This window comes from Littorina saxatilis, linkage group LG13 (assembly GCF_037325665.1).
Source record: "Littorina saxatilis isolate snail1 linkage group LG13, US_GU_Lsax_2.0, whole genome shotgun sequence".
NCBI lineage: Eukaryota > Metazoa > Mollusca > Gastropoda > Littorinimorpha > Littorinidae > Littorina > Littorina saxatilis.
The window spans coordinates 35,933,526-35,959,678 of record NC_090257.1 but is presented as its reverse complement, the minus strand read 5'-3'; the positions used below and the strand labels follow the sequence as shown (position 1 = coordinate 35,959,678).

At 42.1% G+C, this 26,153-nt stretch overlaps 1 protein-coding gene across 2 annotated transcripts; it reads left to right on the top strand.

Annotated features, from left to right (window-relative positions):
- The first annotated feature begins 235 nt into the window (after positions 1-235).
- Positions 236-25,958, top strand: LOC138945613 (protein O-mannosyl-transferase TMTC4-like). Of its 2 annotated transcripts, none has more exons than XM_070317070.1 (17): positions 236-353; positions 1,495-1,845; positions 2,289-2,517; positions 3,073-3,160; positions 6,292-6,404; positions 6,951-7,079; positions 8,578-8,739; positions 9,833-10,035; positions 10,986-11,160; positions 13,210-13,266; positions 14,308-14,379; positions 15,508-15,587; positions 16,030-16,137; positions 17,364-17,505; positions 18,196-18,310; positions 18,840-19,022; positions 21,480-25,958. In XM_070317070.1, exons 2-17 carry the CDS (start codon positions 1,514-1,516, stop codon positions 21,611-21,613), a joined length of 2,322 nt encoding a protein of 773 aa, XP_070173171.1. In that variant the 5' UTR covers positions 236-353; positions 1,495-1,513; the 3' UTR covers positions 21,614-25,958. The 2 variants fall into 2 exon arrangements, with proteins under 2 accessions (XP_070173171.1, XP_070173170.1); XM_070317069.1 differs by having other exon boundaries at positions 1,486-1,845.
- The last annotated feature ends 195 nt before the right edge of the window (positions 25,959-26,153 follow it).

The following is a 26,153-nucleotide window of genomic DNA, read 5'->3' as shown; positions in this document are numbered from 1 at the left end:
TTCTGAAAAATGCAAGAGCATTTTCCTTGTTGCTTCGGCTTGTGCAACCGATTATGCAACAAGTATTCACCATCTTGAATGAAATTTAGCCAAATCGTCGACGCAAATACGGAATCGCCGCAGCGAAACTTCGCGATCGGCACCACGCTTCCATGTTTTCGCTAAGCGGCGCGGTGGCTTCTTGCCCTCCAAGCCCCGGTGCGCACGAAGTGATGACGTCAATAGGGAGACCTCCATAGTGGAGAGATTGTAATGAATTCGAAAGTTACAAGCTCTGTCAGCGCCGCAAAACAGTGGATGTCTGCATTGTGAGTGGTCCGTGAAGTGTCATGCTCAGGATTGTATTCTCACCCGTGAGTAAAATCGCTCGCATATATTGCATAGGTCAGACTCTTGAGACACGGTGACGGTCACGCACCAGTGATTCGACGTCACCGGATAGCACTGCCACTGGCAGGAATGTGCAGGATTGCATTAATACTAGTAATAGCCCCAGCCTTGCACGAGTCATTGAATGATAGCCGAATGATATACTGCGGTTGCTTTGATTTAAAGTGCATTTAACACTCACACACACACAAACACTCACACACACGTACATAAAACACATGTTCAGATTGACAGAATCATGTATGCAGCATTCTCACACTCACACACAGAAACTGATAATGTGTAGCACTCACTAGCAGGATTTGACAAGGACACGAATTGTAAACATAAATTCGCCATTATCCAAAGGTCCATGAAATGTTAGCAGCAACAGAAGGGGTTTGTTTGTTCAATTCAAAAGATGCCATCTTCAAAAATAAGTAAAACATTTCATTGAGTTTAGATACATTTTTAGTTGAATTCAAATGTTTGAATAACACATTACATGAAACTTACAAGCATGACATGTGTTGTAATTGGGGGAAAAACTGAAATATTGTGACGTCGGCTTCTTAGTAACTTAGTTTGTAGCCACGAGTTCAGTTTTGACGAATGCAACTAGGATTAGTAATAGTAGGAAGTAGCATATTACTTATTATTACTTGGAGACCACTCTGTCAGTGCATTAGGAACACTAGAATTTAGCAAAAGTAGGTGAGCATAATCTCGTTGGAGGTGTTAGACACGCAAAAAAAATGGCTGCTCGATTTAGAGCTGCCAATCCCGTTGGGTGTTTTCTAACGATTGTAAATGACTGTTTCGGTGTCAGCCAATGGTATATATTGATCTATATATATATTGATCTCTCTATATATCTTGCCTGGATAGCACAAAATAGTTTCATGAACACCTACGCTTATTCGCCATGTAAGGGGTTACCCCAAAGCATTCCTATAGTTATAAAACAGGCATCTGTTCTTTAATTAACAGCCTATGAGTATGAACAAACAACTGTATGCAAAATTTTCCCTGAATAGTTTAACATGCAAATTGTGTGTGGCTGTTGTGAATGTTGTACATGGTCATATAAATGATTTATTTTTTCCTTAATTTCAGTTTGTACAGTGCGGAACTCCTCTAAACCATGACAGCGTTTGCCATGCACAAGACAAATGGCAAACACAAAAACTACAACGACCCAAATGCCACCCCCCAGAAAAGATGGGATGACTGCCTGCCACTTCCAGCATTGTCACCTGTGGTTACGCGACTCATCCTTTTCGTCGTGTCCATAGTCTGCTTTGTGGTCAGCTACGATGGGGACTTTGTGTTCGACGACAGTGAGGCGATCGTAGGGAACAAGGACCTACAGCCAGAGAGACCCATAACAGACCTTCTGTACCATGACTTCTGGGGAAACAAGCTCACCAACAAGTCCCACAAGTCATACCGACCGCTCACTGTGCTCACCTACAGGTAAGTTTGGTTGTGAATTCATCACACAGGGGAATTCTCCTCGCCCTCGGATCCATAAATTTCTTTTTTCAGAGGAAACCGGATTGAATTTCTTACAAAGAAAAATAATCTCCGTTGTGTATCTGATAAAAGATTCTTTTGTTTCTTCCAAGAAGTAAAAGTTGAATTTGTTCACTCTGCATGAAAAGATGACTTTATAGAGACTTGTACACCAGTCCTGATCAATGTGCTATGGTACACTGTCGATAAATAATAAAACTTCCTGCCAAAAGAGGCCTCCTGATAGTGATACCCTCCAGAAATGCCAAAAAAACTATTTCGGCCAGTGTCCCCCAGGTGACTCATGAACTAATGAGAAGAAAAAGAACAAGTCATTATTGAGTCCTGAAGATGTTCACAAAATCTGGTACTTAGAACTCTTTTAACACTGTCGTTTCTTTTAGATGGAACTACTGGCTGGCCGGAGGTCTGCATCCATTAGGATTTCACGTTGTCAACATTGTCCTGCATGGCGTGGTGTCCGTCTTGTTCCTGTCTGCATTTTCTTCTCTACTGAGCGGTCAAGGGACGTCCAGAACAGCTGGACATGATGACGAAAAAGCATCACCGGTGTCCAAATCAGCTTTTTTCTGTTCACTGTTGTTTGCAGTACATCCTGTCCACACTGAGAGTGTGAGTGAAATTGTTTGCATTTACCTTCAGCAGGGGTTAGCTCTCATTTCAAAATGTTGCCTAAATTCTGCATTTTTCAGTCATCATATGACCCGTTGCTGCACAAAATAGGTCTTGTGTTTTTGTCAGCCTCTGAAAATCACTAAAAAGTACAATTCAGTGCAACCCATGGTTTAATTAAGTCTCTGAATTTTCTTGTGGATACGCATGTGGTTGTGTTTGTTTGTTCAGTTTGCAAGAATATAAAGAAATGGTTAATCAAAACAACATTTAGATAAATATAATACCAAACATTCACCAGAACTTTGACCTGTCAGTTGGACAAGCACGGTACACAACAGAAGGGTAATAATTAAAAGATGCATGAACACTTTGCTCTGGATGGTTATGTTTGCTTTAAAAGATGGTAGAAAGCACAATTTTTTTGTTAAACAATAAATAATTTGTAAAAACAAAAGTTATTTTGTTTGTTTCTATGTTTGTTTTGCAATGCCATTTTTGCTCTTTACTGTCTGTTTTTGAAGCTGTGGGGATGCTTTGTTTCATGTTGAGCAGGTGGCAGGGCTGGTAGGACGTGCAGATCTCCTCTGTGCTGTGTTCTTTCTTCTGTCTTTTCTGGCCTACGTCAGGGCCTGTTCAGATGGTAAGCATCTGTACATGTATTATTAAAAGGCCTTACACGGCTTAGTCCATCCGTCGGTCTGTCCAAAACACTTGGGGTCATTCAAAACTCTAGTAAATAATAAACAAGTTTGGAACAACAGTACAGTAGAACCCTGTTTTTAAGACCCCAGTTTTTCTAGTTTTCTGTTCATTACCTCAGTAGAGTATCTTAATTTTAAGACTTCCTGCTTTTAAAGACCTCAAACGTTTTTAGATGCTAAAGGAAAGGTTTCACTGTAGTGAAATAAAATAACTTCTTTTGTATTACCATAAGAATTAACATTTGGTTTTGTTTAAGAAGTTAAAGTGTCAACAATTCAGGAGAAAGGAGTAAATTATTTGACTGCACTTGCTTTTGTGTGTATGTGTTTACAGATACAACCATGCACTATGCAGACACACACATAATCATGCACACACACATGCACACATACACACACACACACACACACACACACACACACACATGCATGCGCACGCACACACACCTGTCTAAGTACAGATGTACCCTTTTTGAACTTTCTTTCTATCCCTATCATTACTGTTGGATTTTCTCTCCCTCCCTCCCCTCATTCTCTCTCCCTTGCTCTCTGTCCCTTCTCTCTGTCCCTTGCTCTCTGTCCCTTGCTCTCTGTCCCTTGCTCTCTGTCCCTTGCTCTCTGTCCCTTGCTCTCTGTCCCTTGCTCTCTGTCCCTTGCTCTCTGTCCCTTGCTCTCTGTCCCTTGCTCTCTGTCCCTTGCTCTCTGTCCCTTGCTCTCTGTCCCTTGCTCTCTGTCCCTTGCTCTCTGTCCCTCATTCTCTGTCCCTTGCTCTCTGTCCCTTGCTCTCTGTCCCTTGCTCTCTGTCCCTTGCTCTCTGTCCCTTGCTCTCTGTCCCTTGCTCTCTGTCCCTTGCTCTCTGTCCCTCATTCTCTGTCCCTTGCTCTCTGTCCCTTGCTCTCTGTCCCTTGCTCTCTGTCCCTTGCTCTCTGTCCCTTGCTCTCTGTCCCTTGCTCTCTGTCCCTTGCTCTCTGTCCCTTGCTCTCTGTCCCTTGCTCTCTGTCCCTTGCTCTCTGTCCCTTGCTCTCTGTCCCTCATTCTCTGTCCCTTGCTCTCTGTCCCTTGCTCTCTGTCCCTTGCTCTCTGTCCCTTGCTCTCTGTCCCTTGCTCTCTGTCCCTCATTCTCTGTCCCTTGCTCTCTGTCCCTTGCTCTCTGTCCCTTGCTCTCTGTCCCTCATTCTCTGTCCCTTGCTCTCTGTCCCTTGCTCTCTGTCCCTTGCTCTCTGTCCCTCGTTCTCTGTCCCTTGCTCTCTGTCCCTTGCTCTCTGTCCCTTGCTCTCTGTCCCTCATTCTCTGTCCCTTGCTCTCTGTCCCTTGCTCTCTGTCCCTTGCTCTCTGTCCCTTGCTCTCTGTCCCTTGCTCTCTGTCCCTCATTCTCTGTCCCTTGCTCTCTGTCCCTTGCTCTCTGTCCCTTGCTCTCTGTCCCTTGCTCTCTGTCCCTTGCTCTCTGTCCCTCATTCTCTGTCCCCTGCTCTCTGTCCCTTGCTCTCTGTCCCTTGCTCTCTGTCCCTTGCTCTCTGTCCCTTGCTCTCTGTCCCTTGCTCTCTGTCCCTTGCTCTCTGTCCCTCATTCTCTGTCCCTTGCTCTCTGTCCCTTGCTCTCTGTCCCTTGCTCTCTGTCCCTTGCTCTCTGTCCCTTGCTCTCTGTCCCTTGCTCTCTGTCCCTTGCTCTCTGTCCCTTGCTCTCTGTCCCTTGCTCTCTGTCCCTTGCTCTCTGTCCCTTGCTCTCTGTCCCTTGCTCTCTGTCCCTCATTCTCTGTCCCTCATTCTCTGTCCCTTGCTCTCTGTCCCTTGCTCTCTGTCCCTTGCTCTCTGTCCCTCATTCTCTGTCCCTTGCTCTCTGTCCCTTGCTCTCTGTCCCTTGCTCTCTGTCCCTTGCTCTCTGTCCCTTGCTCTCTGTCCCTTGCTCTCTGTCCCTTGCTCTCTGTCCCTCCTTCTCTGTCCCTTGCTCTCTGTCCCTCTTTCTCTGTCCCTTGCTCTCTGTCCCTTGCTCTCTGTCCCTTGCTCTCTGTCCCTTGCTCTCTGTCCCTTGCTCTCTGTCCCTCATTCTCTGTCCCTCATTCTCTGTCCCTTGCTCTCTGTCTCTCATTCTCTGTCCCTTGCTCTCTGTCCCTTGCTCTCTGTCCCTTGCTCTCTGTCCCTTGCTCTCTGTCCCTTGCTCTCTGTCCCTTGCTCTCTGTCCCTTGCTCTCTGTCCCTCATTCTCTGTCCCTTGCTCTCTGTCCCTCTTTCTCTGTCCCTTGCTCTCTGTCCCTTGCTCTCTGTCCCTTGCTCTCTGTCCCTTGCTCTCTGTCCCTTGCTCTCTGTCCCTTGCTCTCTGTCCCTCATTCTCTGTCCCTCATTCTCTGTCCCTTGCTCTCTGTCTCTCATTCTCTGTCCCTTGCTCTCTGTCCCTTGCTCTCTGTCCCTTGCTCTCTGTCCCTTGCTCTCTGTCCCTTGCTCTCTGTCCCTTGCTCTCTGTCCCTTGCTCTCTGTCCCTTGCTCTCTGTCCCTTGCTCTCTGTCCCTTGCTCTCTGTCCCTTGCTCTCTGTCCCTTGCTCTCTGTCCCTCATTCTCTGTCCCTTGCTCTCTGTCCCTTGCTCTCTGTCCCTCATTCTCTGTCCCTCGCTCTCTGTCCCTTGCTCTCTGTCCCTCATTCTCTGTCCCTTGCTCTCTGTCTCTCATTCTCTGTCCCTTGCTCTCTGTCCCTCATTCTCTGTCCCTTGCTCTCTGTCTCTCATTCTCTGTCCCTTGCTCTCTGTCCCTTGCTCTCTGTCCCTTGCTCTCTGTCCCTTGCTCTCTGTCCCTTGCTCTCTGTCCCTCATTCTCTGTCCCTCATTCTCTGTCCCTTGCTCTCTGTCTCTCATTCTCTGTCCCTTGCTCTCTGTCCCTTGCTCTCTGTCCCTTGCTCTCTGTCCCTTGCTCTCTGTCCCTTGCTCTCTGTCCCTTGCTCTCTGTCCCTTGCTCTCTGTCCCTTGCTCTCTGTCCCTTGCTCTCTGTCCCTTGCTCTCTGTCCCTTGCTCTCTGTCCCTTCTCTGCCTCCCACTCTCTCAGCATTCTTCGTGCATAATACTTGTTATATTTAATTTTTTGCAGATGAGAATGGAAGTGTGTATCGACCAGAAAGAGTCGGCTGGTCGTGGATGCTGCTTAGCGCTCTCTGTTGTTTTCTGGCAACCTTCAGCAAAGAGCAAGGCATCACAGTTATTGTAAGTTTGACCCTTGAGTCTGTCTTTCTGTCTGTCTGTCTGTCTGTCTAACCATCTGTGTGTCTCATCTGGTTCTGTGCTTATACAAGTGAGACAAGGACAACAGGTGACGTTTCCATGTCTGCGTCACAAACGACATTACAGTGATTATACTGCTACATTTTCGTCATTGTGGTGAACCTGTTTTCATGCTGATATTTTTAAAACTTGTTTAAAATTTCTTTCAAATAGAGTGGAAGAGCACAATTAAGTGTAACTTGATGTGTATCTTTTGCGGAGGGTAAATCATCTTCCCGTTACATGTCTTTGAAGAGTGTAACACGCGATATTCTCTTTTCAGCTATTTGGCAGCTTGCTTTTGATTTGAATTTTAGATCATTCTTTATTGCAGTTCATATAATTGCATGTACTTTATTGCAAAGGATGAAAATGCACAGTCTTTTGGATGTTTCACAGCTTACTTTGGCTTTGCTCTGTGATTCTGATAAAGATCAAACTGTGGAGCCTAGTTTCTCCAGTTTATTTGTGTTTCTCTTGATTTTGCAGGGTATCTGTTGTGCCTATGACATAATCATAGTCAGTGGTGTGGATCCCCTCAAGCTCATAGGGTTGAAATCATCAGCATCTTCATCTAAACAGAAAGCACACCAAAATGGTCACAATAGCCACCCAGAGGTACGTCACCAGCACCACTTTCCCTATGTTTTACTTTTTGAGTCACTTGAGAAAAAGTGACTCTATGTAATCGGTCAGTGTTAGTCTGTCCGGCCGGCCGGCTGGCCGGCCGGCCGGCCGTCCGTAGACACCACCTTAACGTTGGACTTTTCTCGGAAACTATCAAAGCGATCCGGCTCATATTTTGTTTAGTCGTGACCTCCAATGACCTCTACACTTTAACGATGGTTTCGTTGACCTTTGACCTTTTTCAAGGTCACAGGTCAGCGTCAAAGGAAAAATTAGACATTTTATATCTTTGACAAAGTTCATCGGATGTGATTGAAACTTTGTAGGATTATTCTTTACATCAAAGTATTTACATCTGTAGCCTTTTACGAACGTTATCAGAAAAACAAGGGAGATAACTAGCCTTTTCTGTTCGGCAACACACAACTTAACGTTGGGCTTTTCTCGGAAACTATAAAAGTGACCGGGCTCAAATTTTATGTGAACGTGACTCCCAGTGACCTCTACACTTTGACGTCTGCTTTGGTGACCTTTGACCTTTTTCAAGGTCACAGGTATGTCTTGAAGGAAAAAAATTGAAATATCATATCTCTGAAACTATTCATCGGATTTGATTCAAACTTTATAGGATTATTCTTTACATCAAATTATTTACATCTGTATTGTGTTGTGAATAGCAATTTCTTCCTGTCCATCTGATGCCTCATATAATATTCAGAACTGCGAAAGTGACTCGATCGAGCGTTTGCTCTTCTTGTTGAAATGTTAGGGCGGTTTTCTTGTTAAGAGTATCTCTTTTACATGATTTGATCAAAGATGTTGCTGAAAGCAGTAAGTGTGTTGTTGCTTTCTATATAACTGATGATAATGCTTGGGAGGACAATGTATTTGAACGGTTTTATTGCCAGGAGTATTCCTTCAACGGGATTTTGTCAAAGTTGTTGCTAAAAGCAGTAAGCTGGTTGTTGTTCTCTACATAACCGATGATTGAGCTTGTAAGGATAATGTATTTGAACAGTTTCTTTACCAGGAGTATTCCTTTAACGTGATTTAGTCGAAGATGTTGCCAAAAGGAGTAAGCTTGTTGTTTTCTAAGTCACAAATGGTTAATTTTTACACCCCCGGTATAGGGGTGTGTATAGGATTCGGTCCATGTGTTTGTTTGTTTGTGTTCGCATATAGATCTCAAGAATGAACGGACCGATCGTCACCAAACTTGGTGAACAGGTTCTATACATTCCTGAGACGGTCCTTACAAAAATTGGGACCAGTCAAACACACTGTTAGGGAGTTATTGGTGGATTAAGATTCTACAAGGACTTATAGAGGGACATATTAATGGTCAAAGGGAAATAACCTTCTCAGTTGGTGGCAGTGAGAATGGTTATTTCCCTTTGACCAACAGGGGTGTTTTTCCTACCTCGGAGGAATTTCTTGTTTTTTACGGAAGGAAGCAATGTTTATGGCTTGTTGTTTCTTGGTTGTGCAGGAGTTATCACCATGGGTGAAGTGTTTGATACAGAGACAGTGTGTTCTGGTGGTCTCTGCTTTCGTCTTCCTGTTGGTGCGTCTGCAAGTGATGGGATTATCTCCCCCTACATTCCAAGTTCCCGACAACCCCCACTCCTTCGTGAATGGCTCCCTTTACAGGGTAAGTGTGACTGACTAATAGGGTTTAACATCCTCTTAGACCAGCTGGTCTATATTGGGACAGGTTTTGGTAATACGCTGAAGATATGGTGTGATACTTTGACTCGAAATAAATCTCTCGCCGAACGTGGGGATCGAACCCACGCTGTTAGCGACCAACTGGCTACAAAGCCAGCGCGCTACCAACTGAGCTATGTCCCCGCCCACAAGGTAAGTGTCTGAATGGAGTCTTAATTGACAATGACAAACACTTAATTGTCCCTTCCATTGAGTGGAAGATTGTCTTTGGTGCATCTAAACCTGCCTGTTAACCATGTTTAAACATTGCATTGCTATTCAAATATATGTTTGCCACAGTTTTCTCAAAAATATGTGACCAAGCATTTATATCAGAGTTTTCAAGCCATCATTTTGGCAGATGTTCCAAACTTTTTATTTTACAGTGGAAGGAAGGGGATGCCAAGGACTGTCTTTAACCTTTGAAAAATTGCCTTCAAATGTCACGGCCATACTGGCAAATGTTTTTAACAATATGAATCCTAGCAACGTCACTGGTGGATCTATGCAATACCCCCCACAAAAAGCCAGAATTAGACATAATCGAAATATTTTCACTCTTGCTGAGCTGGAATCTGAAACAGAAATACTGCAAACATTCCAAAATCTAGAATCACAGAAAGACTGAACCATTCCAAAATCTAGAATCATAGAAAGACTGAACCATTCCAAAATCTAGAATCATAGAAAGACTGAACCATTCCAAAATCTAGAATCATAGAAAGACTGAACCATTCCAAAATCTAGAATCACAGAAAGACTGAACCATTCCAAAATCTAGAATCACAGAAAGACTGAACCATTCCAAAATCTAGAATCACAGAAAGACTGAACCATTCCAAAATCTAGAATCAAAGAAACAGTTTGCTTCCTGCCATCTTAGAAGAACCAACATCCAGAGATAAACAATCACCTTTCATTATTATTTGTTTGATGTATCTTGTTCGTCCAAGTTTTTGTGAATGTTTTGCTTCGTCTATGATTAAAGTAACATTAAAAAAACTTACCTTTCTTGTTTTTTGATTCTCTGTAATCAGGGCCTAAATTACAACTACCTCTATGCCATCAATGGATGGTTGCTGCTCAACCCCTGGTGGCTGTGTTTTGATTGGTCCATGGGCTGCATTCCTACCATCACTTCTTTAGCAGACCCCCGATTGGTCTTCGTGTGTGTGTTCTGGGCTTTCATTGGCTGTCTTGTCTTCCATACCCTGTCTGGAGAGCTGGTGCATGAGAAAAGGTCAGATTTGAGTGGTTGTTAAGGAATCTCTGTGTTTCTTTTTACGTCTCTGCACTTTTTTAAATTCTGATTTTAAGAAGATAATAATATGTTTTGCTCATCTTGGAGGGGCAGCGGTTTACTCGTTATTTCAAGAGGGCCTTACCTTTTACTGCCTAAGTCTCTAAATGTTACGCATAGATAATGAGCACTTTCTGTCAGAGTCGTAACCCTCGACTCAGCTCGCAAAGTGACAGAGGTCAGAAGTGCATTGTTGTACTCTGCTCTGGGCGGGGATGTAGCTCAGTCGGTAGCGCGCTGGATTTGTATCCAGTTGGCCGCTGTCAGCGTGAGTTTGTCCCCACGTTCGGCGAGAGATTTTTTCTCAGAGTCAACTTTGTGTGCAGACTCTCCTCGGTGTCCAATACCAAATACACGGAAGCACAATACCAAGTGCGCACGAAAAAGATCCTGTAATCCATGTCAGAGTTCGGTGGGTTATAGAAACACGAAAATACCCAGCATGCTTCCTCCGAAAGCGGCGTATGGCTGCCTAAATGGCGGGGTAAAAACGGTCATACACGTAAAATTCCACTCGTGCAAACCATGAGTGCACGTGGGAGTTTCAGCCCACGAACGCAGAAGAAGAAGAAGAAGTACTCTGCTCTGAGTGTTCATGTCGCATGCGTTCATGTGTGTGTACTACACATAATGTAACAATGTGTTATGAACATTATTTGCCTTGTTTTGTGAAAACACTGTACTAATTATTGCTGCTAATTATTGTTTTTTGCTGATTGCACATAGTTTTGTGCAGGATATTCCTGGATAGTGCAGGTTATAAAACCAATCATTGTATTATGCTTACAGTTTTAGCGGACTCGCCCTAGTATCTAATGAAATGCTTTCCTTTGATCATGTGACGCTAGTACTTACTGACAATTACTCTTATTATTAATGTATTTGTACAGGTGTGCCATGCTTGGACTCGCCTTCTTGGTAGGAACCTTTCTACCTGCTTCCAACCTGCTGTTTCGTGTTGGTTTCGTCATAGCAGAGAGAAACCTCTACCTTCCCTCTGCGGGTTTCTGCATTCTGGTTACCATGGGAACTGTACGATTGTCTTCATATCGACCTCTGAGACAGGTGAAGAATTGGAGATTGTCTTGAGAGAGGAAGGGGGGGATTTATTATATTGCACACTAGAAAAATATTTGCACGTAACGCAAGAGGCTGTGGTCTAATTTTTCTGAGGCAGACTCGTGAGGTGTGCTGGCTTTGTGCATGACATAACTCATTCATTTTGTTGGACAAAATTGAAGTCTGGATCCCCAACATTTTATTTTTCAAAATAGTTAGTGCAGGAAATTATGGTGAGCTGATGAGAACTTTAAGGTTATATCCTTGCTGCTGGCTCCTATGGCATTACATTAATGTATTGACAGCATGCTAGAATATAATAATGTTTTTCTGAGCAAAGCCTCAAGTAAAGCCCACATATTTTTACTTCCCACAGTAAAATATTATGCATACGAGCGATCAGTAGGGATGCATCCTACAATCATGTTGATAGTGTCTGATGTTGATTTGAGTCGGTCCAACCAAATATTCCAAGTTACAGGCACACTCCTTCCGTTGGCTCTCCAAATTCTCACATCTGGCCAGGGTTCTACACGAGATAAGACCATCTCTGCACTGCCGCTTGGTCATGCACATACAGTGGAGTCCAGCTATAACGAACCTGGGTATAACGAAATCCCTCTTTTAACAAACTGCCATTGATTTCCCGGCAGACAGCCTTCTATTTCTTACTTGTTACTTTCCAGCTACATCGAACCTTTTGAACTCATTTGCATAACGAACCCCTCTTTTAACAAACACGTTTTCATCGCCCCAGAGCCGTTTTGTCTCTAAAAGTCACAAGGCTACAACGAACTGATGTCAATAATTGTCTCCAAAGACAAAAATACACAAACACAAGTGCAAATCGCGTGATGAGCGAACTCTGAACAAACTAACAGCGGGAGGTGCACGGAACAGATCGAACTAAAACCGAAAGTTGTGGTGACGTCATGACATTTTGCGATGTACGTCAGCGAAGCTCGTGCACATGTGGTCTGTCTTGCTAAAAACAATGGCTGACGAATATGGTTTTGAAATCTGGAACTGTTTTTTTGTTTTCTACGATCTCAGGCAGTGAAGTCTCCTAAATTGCTCAACACTGTGGACAGTCCGGAGTGCAGTTATATTGTCCCGTGAATGAGCGAGTCAAAGTTTTATCGTGAAAACTGGCGCTTTTCATGCACCTCCCGCTGTTAGTTTGCCTCTCTCTATTGATTATATTATGAAGCTGTTGAAAACATGCAGAGATTGTACTCTCCAAGGAAAGATCAATGGGACGATCATTTGAAAGTGATTGGGAAAACTTGTCTTGAGGCCATTTAGGGTTGAAAACTCTACAGCAAATTACTGATATAACGAACCAAAATGCATCTCCCTTGAGATTCGTTGTACCCGGACTCCACTGTACAAGAACAACAAAGTAAACAGCCTGGGTGCCGTCTTTGCACAGTGGCATTTTTTGTATAAATATATTTTGTAATTCATCAACAATTATTCCAACTCATTGTCAACAAGCGGTCAGTGTTGAGTTTTGGTACATGACCAAGCGGTTGTATGGTCTTATCCCTTGTAAGAGTCTGGCCACGTCTGCCCAACTGTTTTCACCAGAAGTAGTGTGCCTTTAATCACTCACACGTCGATCAGAACAGCACAATATAGAGAGTTTGCACATTCTAGGACCTAGCTTGTCCTTTTGCTGTGTACCATAGGGTGGTTATTCACAAGCTTTCTTTAGTGGAGGTGTGCCTCGGTGTGTGCATTTGTCTATGATTGACATGTCTTGCCAGATTGTTAGTTTATTTTTTCTCTCTCTTCTTTTCTTTTCTTTTCTTTTTCTTTCTTTCTTTCTTTTTCTCTTTCTTTCTTTCTTTCTTTCTTTCTTTCTTTCTTTCTTTCTTTCTTTCTTTCTCTCTCTCTTTCTTTCTCTCTTTCGTTCTTTCTTTCTTTCTCTCTTCCTTATTCCTTTTTTTAACTGTCTTTATTTTTTTCTTTTTCTTTCTGTCTCTCTCTGGTTCTTTCTATCTGTAGTGTTTGTGCGATAGTGTAGTGCATGGTACTGCTTTGTGTGTGCAGATGGTTGGAGTTGGAGTGTGCTTGCTGTGCCTCGTTTTTATTGCCAGGTGTATACATGTAAGTACACAGACCTCGCTGTTATCAAACATTTCACTTTATCAGCTGTGTCCGAGAAAATCAGGTCTTAAAAAGGAGGGAGCCTTGAAATGGAGGTAAATTTACAGAGGTTATGAACAGAAAATATGAAAAAGGACGGTCTTAAAAGGGTGGGAGTCTTAAATTAGGGGGGTCTTTAAAAGGGGGGGTGGGGGGGGGGTTCAACTGTACTCAGTAGTCCTCTCCCTTTTCAGATCTTCATCAATCTGAAAAAATCGGTTCTAAAACAGGAAGGAGTCTTGAATGGGAGGTAAATTTACAGATTTTACGAACAGTAAATTCTTTCATCACAGGTAGAACTGTTTTAACCTGGTCCAGAAGGTCAGAGGGTTGAGCTATTTTTTGCATCACTCATTTTTTGTTAGAATGGGTATGTAATATTAACCCTGAGTGAGTTTGATACTTTGAACCCCCTTTCTCTGGATATGTCATGCTGAGATGCATACAATGTCATGAACTTCCTATATACCAGCTTGTGAAAGTGCTTTCCTAAAATCTTCTTCATCCTCTTTCTATGCAACAACTTCGCATTCATTTTAGGACACCACCCTGGCCAAGAATGCTTTGCATGGAGTAAAGGGCTAAGACCGGTGTGTTTTTTAATTTTGGAATTACGATACAATGGAACTCCCCTTTAGAGACCTACAAAAATCTGAGAAAATCAGGTCTTAGAAAGGAGGGAGTCTTAAAAAGGAGGTAAATTTAGAGAGGTTATGGACAGGAAATCGGAGAAAGCAAGGTCTTAAAAGTGGGGAAGTCTTAAATTGGGGGGTGGGGGGTGGTCTCGCTGTACTGCATTTGATTATACTCATTCAAGCAGCATATTGAAGAACTGTTGGGTCTCAAGGTCCTAGAAAGAGTGAGTACATATGCCTTCTTTTTCAAGCTTTTCATATGATAAGGATCACAAACCGTTGTCTCCACAGCTGTAAAGCCTAGCAGATGATGTCATTTCTCATAAATCAAGTACTCCGCTTTAAAAGATGCCGTTTGTTTTTACAGCGGAGCAGACACTGGCGAGATGAGTTGACTCTGTATTCTGAAGGAGAAAAGGTCTGCCCCTTGAATGGAAAGGTAAAATTCAATTTAGAATTCTGTACTAGAGTGAAATTGTAGATAAATGCTCTACTTTTTACCCAAGCTGTAAAGTAATGATTGTTAGATTTGAAGAGTAGATGCTTGGAAAATTAAAAAATATACACGAAAGTTCACAACAGCCTCTGCAGTAGGTCTCTCAAGCTGTTTTAGTTCGTTGAATTTGTGTGTTTGAATGCAGTAGTGATCAGTCATGAATGTCAGGCATGAGATTTTTCCACCAACTGACAGATTTGTAGGATTTTCTGTACTCCAGATGTTATTTTCATATCGCCCAATTTTGCCAGATTGCATGATTTTGCATAATTTTGTCCAAACAAAAAATAGCAAGTGGGGATGGGGGGATGCTTTCAGGCGTGTGTGTGTGTTAGTGTTAGTGTGTGTGTGTGTGTGTGTGTGTGTGTGTGTGTGTGTGTGTGTGTGTGTGTGTTACTGTATTGATTGTGTTACTGGTTCATCATGTCAACATGCAGGGGTGGGACTTTTCCGCGAATGCGCGGATTTCCGCGGACACAACTTACAAATTCCGCTGGGGTAATCTATTTTTCCGCATCCCATTTCATCACAGTATTTATAACTTGTTGACGGAATGATATGGAGAGAAGAGAAGATGGAACAGAACACTGGAGGCTTGAGAGTTAAATTGTGCTGACTGAAAACTCCTGATAACTAATAGTCATTTTGAGCTTCAATGCATTGGGGCGTCACTTGGATCATACTATTGCCAGTATTGGATTATGGATACATGGTTCATTACGTAAATATGCACCATTACAATGTTACAATTGTTGTGTGAAAGTGTTTTTTTGGTTTGGTTGGTTTTTTTTTTTTTTGGGGGGGGGGGGGGGTGGTGAGGAGAATGTCTTTTTTACCTGATCCAAACGAGTTGAATTTTAGTCTCAGAATGCACCAGATTGCACAGATTTTAATGTACCATTTAAAAAAAATTCGGGGGAGCGTTCCCCCGAACTCCCCTAGAAAAAGGGATTTCCTTGTTTTTCATCACAAGAGAGTCCCACCCCTGACATGCTATATGTTAAGGATCTACTCCGTAGACACTTCTTGTCACAACCTATTCAAGACTTTAGTAATCATTTTGTTCAACAGGTTCACTACAACATAGCCAAGCTTCGGGGCGACCGTGGGGAGGTAGATTTTGCAATCAACAAGTATCGGTTGGCCATCGAGTGAGTATTTTTATAGATCACCTTTGCATCATGAAGTATTTTTCAGGATTCGTTTTGACTTTTGTTTAATAAAAAACAGTTACTGTAATTTTTTTGATCGCAAGGCACTACCCAATTATAAGGCCCATCCAATTGTTTTTGGAGCAAAAAAGACTGTCCTAATGTATACGATGCTACAAAATCATTTTAATTTTCTTAGTTGTTTTCGGTTTGGATTTGGATTCTCTTCTCAATGCTTTGAGATTCTCTAATTGCACCAGATTACACAATTTTGCAATTTCTTTTGTTGGGGGAGGGGGGAGGAAGGGGGAGGTGGGGAGGGGGGATGCTTGTAGGTTAATCTTAAACATTTTATGTTCTCAAACCTGATATTGCAGATTTTGTTAGTGTTATTTTGATGTTGTTTGTTTCTTCACTTTTTAATTTTAATTTTTGTCTGCAGACTGAACCCAGAGTATGATCAGGCCATGAACAACCTGGCCAACATCCTGAAAGATAGGGGAGAGAACCTGGAGGCTCATTCTCTGCTGACACGAGCTGTCACCATCAAGTAAGCTGGCTTGGCCTTTACGTACAGTCGAACCCCCCCCCCCCCCCCCCCCCAAACCCTTTAGAGACGCCATGGCCCCCACTGGTTTTAAGAACTTTTTTTTTCTTCTGATTTTCCATTCATAATGTTTATAATTGTACCTCGATTATTAATACACTTGAAAACACCCCATTTTAGACCCCCCGGGCGGGGATGTAGCTCAGTCGGTAGCGCGCTGGATTTGTATCCAGTTGGCTGCTGTCAGCGTGAGTTCGTCCCCACGTTCGGCGAGAGATTTATTTCTCAGAGTCAACTTTGTGTGCAGACTCTCCTCGGTGTCCGAACACCCCCCATGTGTACACGCAAGCACAAGACCAAGTGCGCACGAAAAAGATCCTGTAATCCATGTCAGAGTTCGGTGGGTTATAGAAACACGAAAATACCCAGCATGCTTCCTCCGAAAGCGGCGTATGGCTGCCTAAATGGCGGGGTAAAAACGGTCATACACGTAAAAGCCGTGGGAGTTTCAGCCCATGAACGAACAAACAAACAAAAAAGACCCCCAAATTTAAGATTTCCTCTCTTTTGAGACCGTGTTTTCACAGACGTTTTGTTCATAACCTCTGTAAATTTACTGTCATTTTAACACACCCTTCTTAAGACCCGATTTTCTCAGATTTGTGGGGGTCTTAAAATGGGGGTTCCACTGTACTCCCTCACTTTTAAGGCCTGAGTAATTTATTTGTAACAATGTCATGATCTCATGGCTTAGAATATAGTCAATTCTTCTTCTTCTTCTTCTGCGTTCGATGTTGATGGCCGTGCTAAATCCTCAGACCAGTGGCTGCCAGGAAGTCCGCAGTCTTGCGCAGTTCGTCGGCAGGACCCCAGAGTTTGGCTCCAACACTGGTAGAATATAGTCAATGTTTGTAAAGATTTTAGTCAAGCAGTATGTAAGAAATGTTAAGTCCTTTGTACTGGAAACTTGCATTCTCCCAGTAAGGTAATATATTGTAGTACGTTGCAAGCCCCTGGAGCAATTTTTTGATTGGTGCTTTTGTGAACAAGAAACAATTAACAAGTGGCTCTATCCCATCTCCCCCCTTTCCCCTATCCCATCTCCCCCCTTTCCCCGTCGCGATATAACCTTGAATGGTTGAAAACGACGTTAAACACCAAATAAAGAAAGAAAGAAAGATCTCATGGCTGAATAGGATGATAAAACACTTATGTTTGACTGGTTACAGCCCTGAGTTTGCGGCAGCCTGGATGAACCTAGGCATTGTGCAAGCACAGCTGAAGCAATACGAGGCAGCAGAGTCCAGCTACCGCACGGCCATCCTCCATCGCCGCAAGTACCCTGACTGCTACTACAACCTGGGAAACCTGGTCAGAAAAAGACAGGCTTAACCATCTCTTCCCAAACCTCGACAATCACATTTTTATACTTGACCATAGTTCCCTGTTCAAGGTTGTAGTGTTATGAATAAGAATCACAAGTACAAAGATTGTTACATGGTTGCCTGGGTATTGAAAAGGAAAATTGTGAACAAGTGATGCAGATCAGTATGACAATTTTAAGTGAAGTTCTTATGGCAGAATCATAAAGAAATGATGCAGATCTCTAATGACAACATCAAACAACAAAGGAAAGTTGGCGCCGTAGACAACTTTTGGTAAAGATGTTGTGAACGAAACACTTACCTGTCTTGTTAAAAACAAATTGGGTTCTGATGAGACACTTTTGTATGTTATTCCTGAAGAAGCCTTCACATTTAAATCAAAAAAGAACACAACAGTAACCAGGTTTGGTACGATCTTTATCAATATTTCGACAGCTTGTCGCTGCCTTCTTCGGGATGGTAAAAAGGATCTTCAAGATGATTTTCAAGAAGCCTCGACATGTGAAAATTTGAGTCTTGGTACGATGTTTATCATGTTTCGACAGCTTGTCGCTGCCTTCTTCAGGATGGTAAAAAGGATCTTCAGGATGATTTTCAAGAAGCTTTGACATGTAAAAATTTGAGTCATGTTGTCTTTGTCATGGTAAGTAATTAGGATCTCTTACCTGTGTTGCAGTACTTGGAGCAAAAACGCCACGAGGATGCACTGGCCGCGTGGCACAACGCCACCATACTCAAACCTGAACATGTCAACTCATGGTCCAACGCCATCATTCTTCTGGATAACCTGGGTTTGTTTTTCATTTTTTCGGGGCCAGGATTCGAACCCATGAACCGCGAATTACAAGTCTAGTGCTCTACCAATTGAGTTACCGTTGACATAGCTTGTCACTGTACCTTGGATTGTGAGATCTGACGCTGTTAACTTTGTTATTGTTGTTGAGCATACACAAGCTTTACACTTGCGGGGCCACTTGGTACAGAAAAGGTGACTCGGTCATCTGAATGGGAAGGTTACATGTTCAGTGGAACCTTTCCTCCCGGACACCTCTCAAGAACAACCACCTGCCTACAACGACCACCCCAAAGGATCCCTGAAGTGATATTTTCTATATAATTCATTTTAATCCATGAGTAGACACTTTTGCCTGGTCCCAAGGGTTATCTTTCCTTGCAGGTACCACTGTAATACCTTACAAGGTCTTTAAGACACATTCTATTTATTAACATAACATTTCTAGTTTTGTGTTTAATAGCGTGTTGGCTCAGCCATCATCCTCTGCCATGTATCACTCAGTAACAATCCTTTCCATGTTGCAGGTCACCAGGAGCAGGCAGTAAGGATGGGAGAGGTGGCGCTGAAGATTCTGCCGGACGCGGCCCCGCTGTGGTTCAACATCGGCAACACACAGGGAAAGCTGGAACGGTGGGCCGACTCTGAACGAAGCTTCCTCAATGCCATACGACTGGATCCCCGCGAAGCACGCTTTCATCTTAACCTAGGTACGTTCTCCTTTTGGCGCAGCTTCTACAACAGGGTCCTTGCCATGAACGGTGCTCGCCAGTTTGTGTTTAAAAGCTGACAGACAAAAGTGGACCCTTGATTTTTAGCACATTTTCTTCTTCTTCTTCTTCTTCTTGTTCGCTCCTTCTAGACTTCCACTCCTGTGGAACGCACGAATGCCGCTGTCTTCTTTAGGGCCACCAGGTTGTCAGCTTCTGAGCTTCTCCTGCAAGGGGGGGGGGGGGGGGGGGGTCTCATCTAGCACATTTTGAAAGATTACATACAGGTTCCTAATCGGTCCTTAACTATTTTTGAAGAGTACCGTATATAACGGACTACAAGCCGCGACTTTTTTTAAAAAAAAAACTCGCATTGCGGCTTATAAAAAGATGCGGCTGAAACGTTACCTAAACTTGAATAGCATTCACCTAATGGAAGTCGCAGCGGATTTTCATTTCGCTTGATTAGCGATTGCCGGTACTTTATTAGCTCTCTACTCAAGACTCGGCGCTTTTTTCTTTCTTTCGCGAATCTTCATTTGTCAACAAGTCGTCGTGACAAGATAGCGTACAGAGAAACACCTGATGTATCAGGATCTCGCGCGCGCGAGATTTCGTTTTTTTGTGTCTCGCGATAGTTGGAGGAGCGAGAGCCGCCATGTTGTGTTTTCGTCTGCTCGAAATGTGCGCAAAAGTCGTAAATCATCCCAAAAAAGCTTATTCCGGGCGGGACTACATGTGTGTGTTGGTTCCAAATTGTGTGTGGGATATTTTTCTTCAAACTTTTTCACTTTTCTTCTTTGTTTCACTTGTTTATTCTCGGAGCCAATTTCGCCAAATACCGTACTTTCGTTTGCCTGGTTGTTTTGATTGATTGACACAATCTGATTATATTTTTTTCGACGGCGGCTAATATAGTGACGCGGCCTATACGTGGCTCGTCCCAATTTTTTTGTTAAAAGTCGGGGGTGCGGCTTATAAAACGGTGCGTCTTGTAATTCGTCAAATACGGTATGTATTCTCACCGACAGGGTTTCTGCCCCTTGAGGGATTTGGCAGTCCTCTATACCCCTGGCTTTTTGGTTTATGATTAACCCAAATTTCTCGAACCTGCAGCGGCCTAGTGCATAAGACCCCAGCTTCTTATGCGGAAGGTCACGGGTTCGAATCCCGGCCGCACCTGGTGGGTTACAGGCAGACATTTTTTCGATCTCCTAGGTCAACTTACGTGCAGACCTGCTTGTGCCTTATTCCCCTTCGTGTGTACACGCAAGCACAAGACCAAGTGCGCATGGAAAATATCCTGTAATCCATGTAAGAGTTCAGTTGGTTATAGAAACACAAAAAATACCCAGCATGCTTCCCCCGAAAGCGGCGTATTGGTGCATGCCTGAATGGCGGGGTAAAAATGGTCATACGCAAAGTGCAAAAAACATGAATGTACATGGGAGTTTCAGCCCATAAACGCAGAAGAAGAAGAAGTTTTGAACCTCTTTTGTTGAACCTCAAACCTTGTTCGTTCCACGTTACGTCTGTTTTTTGTTGCCTTTTGTGTTTTGTTCCTGATGAAGCTTTTATAAGCGAAAATTCCTACTGTCTTGTGCTGTTCTTGTATCGGTGAGTACAGATATCTTTTGTTTTATTGAGTCACTTGAGAAAAAGTGACTCTATGTAATCGGTCAGTGTTAGTCTGTCCGGCCGGCCGGCCGGCTGGCCGGCCGGCCGGCCGTAGACACCACCTTAACGTTGGACTTTTCTCGGAAACTATCAAAGCGATCGGGCTCATATTTTGTTTAGTCGTGACCTCCAATGACCTCTACACTTTAACGATGGTTTCGTTGACCTTTGACCTTTTTCAAGGTCACAGGTCAGCGTCAAAGGAAAAATTAGACATTTTATATCTTTTCTCGGAAACTATCAAAGCGATCGGGCTCATATTTTGTTTAGTCGTGACCTCCAATGACCTCTACACTTTAACGATGGTTTCGTTGACCTTTGACCTTTTTCAAGGTCACAGGTCAGCGTCAAAGGAAAAATTAGACATTTTATATCTTTGACAAAGTTCATCGGATGTGATTGAAACTTTGTAGGATTATTCTTTACATCAAAGTATTTACATCTGTAGCCTTTTACGAACGTTATCAGAAAAACAAGGGAGATAACTAGCCTTTTCTGTTCGGCAACACACAACTTAACGTTGGGCTTTTCTCGGAAACTATAAAAGTGACCGGGCTCAAATTTTATGTGAACGTGACTCATTGTGTTGTGAATAGCAATTTCTTCCTGTCCATCTGATGCCTCATATAATATTCAGAACTGCGAAAGTGACTCGATCGAGCGTTTGCTCTTCTTGTTTTATTTTTAAACTTTTTTTTGTTGATATTTGCACCTCTCTACCTTAGATTTTAACGTTACGTGCTTTATGATTCGGCTCTCAGCATAGTTTCTGCTTTTCAGGTGTGCTGTACCACAGGTGGGGGAAACTGGACAAGGCAGAGCAGGCGTACAGGAAAGCGCTGGAGCGTGATCCCCACAACCCCTCCACACAGGAGAACCTCAACATGCTGGAGAGAAAGCGCAACAACTCGTGAGGGAGAGAGATCAACTGACAGAGAGAGAGAGACAGAGAGAGACTGACTGACTGACTGACTGACTGACTGACTGACTGACTGACTGACTGACTGACTGACTGACTGACTGACTGACTGATCTTTAAGACACAAGGATAGAGGTTTTAGGCACAATTTGGTCTTACAATCTGTCTTTAAGAGAGAGAGAGATAGAGAAGCTAATTACAGTGAAATTGAAATTCTCCGAGAAGGGATTGTTGCGACTGCAATGCTCAGGAGAAAAAAAGGAGTAACAGATGTTCAAAAGTATTTTTTGTGAGAGCTCAAGTGAGTGATTCACCTCCAGAAACTAAAGTCTGGTCAGACTCCAATCTGTCAAAATAGACATAATGACTTGCCTGTCTAATGTCTGCCAAACAATGGAGACTGCCTGAACTGATATTCTTTCAGAAATAGTCCCCCCAAAATGTCTTGTCTGTTTTCCAGGAACTGGGAAGCACTTTTGGGGTGAAAATGAGTGAGAGAAATTGAACTTGTCTCGTGAAAAATATAAAAAGATCAAATGCAGCATCTTGAAAATACCAGAGCTATCATTCATTTGAACAATGTACAGGGAGGTTATGTAGCAACAGATATTGCTAAGAAGAGAAGAGATCTGATGTATTTTCACATTCCAGTTATTATGTGTAATCAGATTTTGGGAACGACAACAGTTTATCTTTTGCAGCTTACGCTTTTGTATGCAATATTTTGACATAGAAACTTTAATGATTGTCTCATAATTTTGATACTGCTGAATCAGCGCATTCACACTGAGGAAAGGAAGTTTGCATTTTCTCTTTCGCTGCTGCCCATGTGTCATAATCTAAGAAATGTTTACGCTATCAGGAAATTAAAACAATGAGTGAGTGTGGAGTAATAAATAGTTCTGTGGGTGTAAGAATCCACAAAATATGTACTTGTGAAATATACTTGTGATGTGAGATTCCTCTGTAATATAATAATTGAAAAAGTATGTACCTATGAAATACACTTGTGTGATGAGAGATTCTTTGATAAAATTCTTTTTCATGCAGATATCTTTTTGGATGTAGAAGGACAGATTTTGTGTGTGTCGACTGTTGTGTGAATTTTCTGCTTCCAGAACGATGATTCTGTTAGTTTTGCTATGCTCAATTCACTCGGTGAGGGTGAACATTTCCATTGTGTATAGAGTTGCATGCAGGTTGGAGTAGGATGCGTACCTGATAGTACAAACAGTCCAAACCTACTTGTGTTGTAAAACTAACAGATTTACACACACACTCGTGTACGCACACACACACACACACAAACATACACACACTAACATACACACACACACACACACACACACACACACACACACACATGCATTCGCATGCACACACACACACACACACACATGCATGCAGTTGCACACACACACACACATGTTACACACACACGCACGTTACACACACACACACACTGTTGAGGTGATACATTGGGTAAAGATCTCTGACTTCAAAGCTTGCTTGTTATGTAAAAATAGTTGTGTGATGGATAATATCAACTGACTCAGGATAACTTTTTATTTATGTAATTATACTTGCGTGTTTTGTTCACAGCCTGTGTAATGAAGAGCATATGCATAGCATTGGTAGAGCTGGCAGACAATGTTGTGTAACAGTGACATTGGAATTTGAGCAGTGTTGTTTAACTGTGTATTCTATATTTCTTTGTTATTGTTGGCAAATTAATTTTGATGGTTTTTGTGAAAGCTAGCTGGACTTCCGTACAAGTTAATTCACAGTTTTTTATACTCTGTGATAATTGAATTTTTTTCTTCTGTTTTTCCTTTTTACTGAATTGAATGCAAATCTTGAATTGGTTTTAGAACCACTCGGCTACTACTAAGTGTGTCAAGCATTCTTAAATTTCTCTGCCTCCAGGTAGTACAGTTAAAGAATTGCTGATTTTGTTTACAATAGTACCGGTACTGTAGGGCCCTTTAGATAGGGGTGCATGTGGCAATTCTGGGAAAAGAAGTTTTTATCAGCATGTGCCACGGCTGTTCCTTGCTTGTGTTTTATTGTGAGTTAAAAATAGCCCAGCAGAGGAAATAGTTTAGTTACCAACAGCTGCAACCAGTACACTGTTAAGCTCGCTTGCCTGTTATACCCAACTGCTTCCGCGCTATACTGGGAGATTGGCCTTCTCAGTGCACAGCTGCTGTGTTATCTCTGCTGTGGGGAAAGGATGGGTGCTAAAAATAGCCTGCAGCTAGAATAGCCCAAATGAAGCCCTTTGAAGAAGATACAGGCATGAAGCAAGAGTCCATCAAAGTTCAAGCAGAGCTTTGGGATCCTTTATGCACCCATGCTTTGATAAGAGGACATCCTCCAATAAAGGACAGCTTTGTCTAGACATTTTAAATTTGACCTGTCGTAAAAGGACACCTGTTAAAGGATGTTCTTTCATCACAGGTACCACTGTATCTGCATCAGCATCTTTCCAAATGTCACTGACATAAACACAAGCAGAAAATAAAAACAATATTGACTGTCTTTTTATTTATTTTTGAAATTAGGACATGATTTTTTGTTAACACAATCTGATCTCATTTTTGGTGGTTCATTTTCTTTTTTGATTGAACATTTTTGAGAATTAACTCCATCATATTATTTCCAGTGTTATTACTGGCTCATTGTGTTTATGTACCTGTTGTACTATCGTCTGTTTTCTTTACGTGCGTATCTTTGAATCCAGAAATATGTGAGTGTGTACCCCCCGCGGGTTAGGGGGAGTCCCATATTGGTTGGGACGAGAAAGAATTTACCCGATGCTCCCCAGCATGTCGTAAGAGGCGACTAACGGATTCTGTTTCTCCTTTTACCCTTGTTAAATGTTTCTTGTAACCTCCGAAAACGGCGTATGGCTGCCTAAATGGCGGGGTAAAAAACGGTCATACACGTGAAATTCCACTCGTGCAAAAAACACGAGTGTACATGGGAGTTTCAGGCCACGAACGCAGAAGAAGACAGAAGAAGAAGTGTTTCTTGTAAAGAATATAGTCAATTTTTGTAAAGATTTTAGTCAAGCAGTATGTAAGAAATGTTAAGTCCTTTGTACTGGAAACTTGCATTCTCCCAGTAAGGTCATATATTGTACTACGTTGCAAGCCCCTGGAGCAAATTTTTGATTAGTGCTTTTGTGAACAAGAAACAATTGACAAATGGCTCTATCCCATCTCCCCCTTCCCCCGTCGCGATATAACCTTCGTGGTTGAAAACGACGTTAAACACCAAATAAAGAAAGAAAGAAAGATGTGAGTGTGTGTGAGCGGTTGGAACTTGCATGTGATGGGATTCTGGTTCAAGCATACTTTCTTTCTTTCTTCATTTGGTGTTTTACGTCGTTTTCAACCGTTCAAGGTTATATCGCGACGGATTCAAGCATACTATTACATGTACTTGTATTACATGTTGAAGCATATATATATATATGATTATGTGTGAATGTTTGCATATGATATGCCTGTTTCAAGCGTAATGTTGTTATTATGCAATGAAATTGAAATAATGCCTTTTTTTCATAGTATTAATATATAATATACTTTTTACTACAAGTTGTGTTGTTGACAATTTTTCTTTACAAATTGTATACAAAATGGATATAATCAAAGTATAATAGACAATATTTGGAAATAACTCTGTCAGGTTTGTATGTGTTTTGAAATAGTGAATACATGTACTCTCGGAAAATATGAGGCAAACTTTACCGCGTGGCATTATAGGTCAATCACTAGCGAGTGGTGTGTCTCCACACGTGGTCCTTGGCTGCTTGCTAGTAATTGGTCTATAATGTCACTCAAGAAAGATCGCCTCTAATTTCCAAGAGTATGCACTCTGTCACAACACATACAAACACAGCAGAATTATTTCTGGAATTTGTTTATTGATTATTCAAATGTAGATACATTCGCACTGTTTGTTAATGGGACATTTCCCCTGAAATTCCTCATATCTATTTAATGGACCCGATTTTGATCACAGTTTATTTTTACCATATTTATAAGGAATAGATTTTGCCTTTGGTTTTGGGTTTTACAATAGCGTTGCCAGTATGCTTTTTTTCTTCTTATTTACTGATCAGTAGCTTTAATATTAATTTTTTGCACCATTTCTTTGAAACCAGTTCAGAATTGTATTAATATTATTTAAAGAAATGAGATTGTTTGTTTACTGTTTTTATACACCAATCATTTCTCTCCTCCATTTGCTTTTCAAAAACCCAATTGTACATATACTTTGACAAAATGTTTGTTTTTTCTCTCTCAGAATTAAATAATATAACATACAAATGACTTCACAGGTGTTAAAGAGTTTCATTCTGTAGTTTGGTAGTGCAGCATGTCGTAAGAGGCGACTAACGGATTCTGTTTCTCCTTTTACCCTTGTTAAGTGTTTCTTGTATAGAATATGGTCAATGTTTGTAAAGATTTTAGTCAAGCAGTATGTAAGAAATGTTAAGTCCTTTGTACTGGAAACTTGCATTCTCC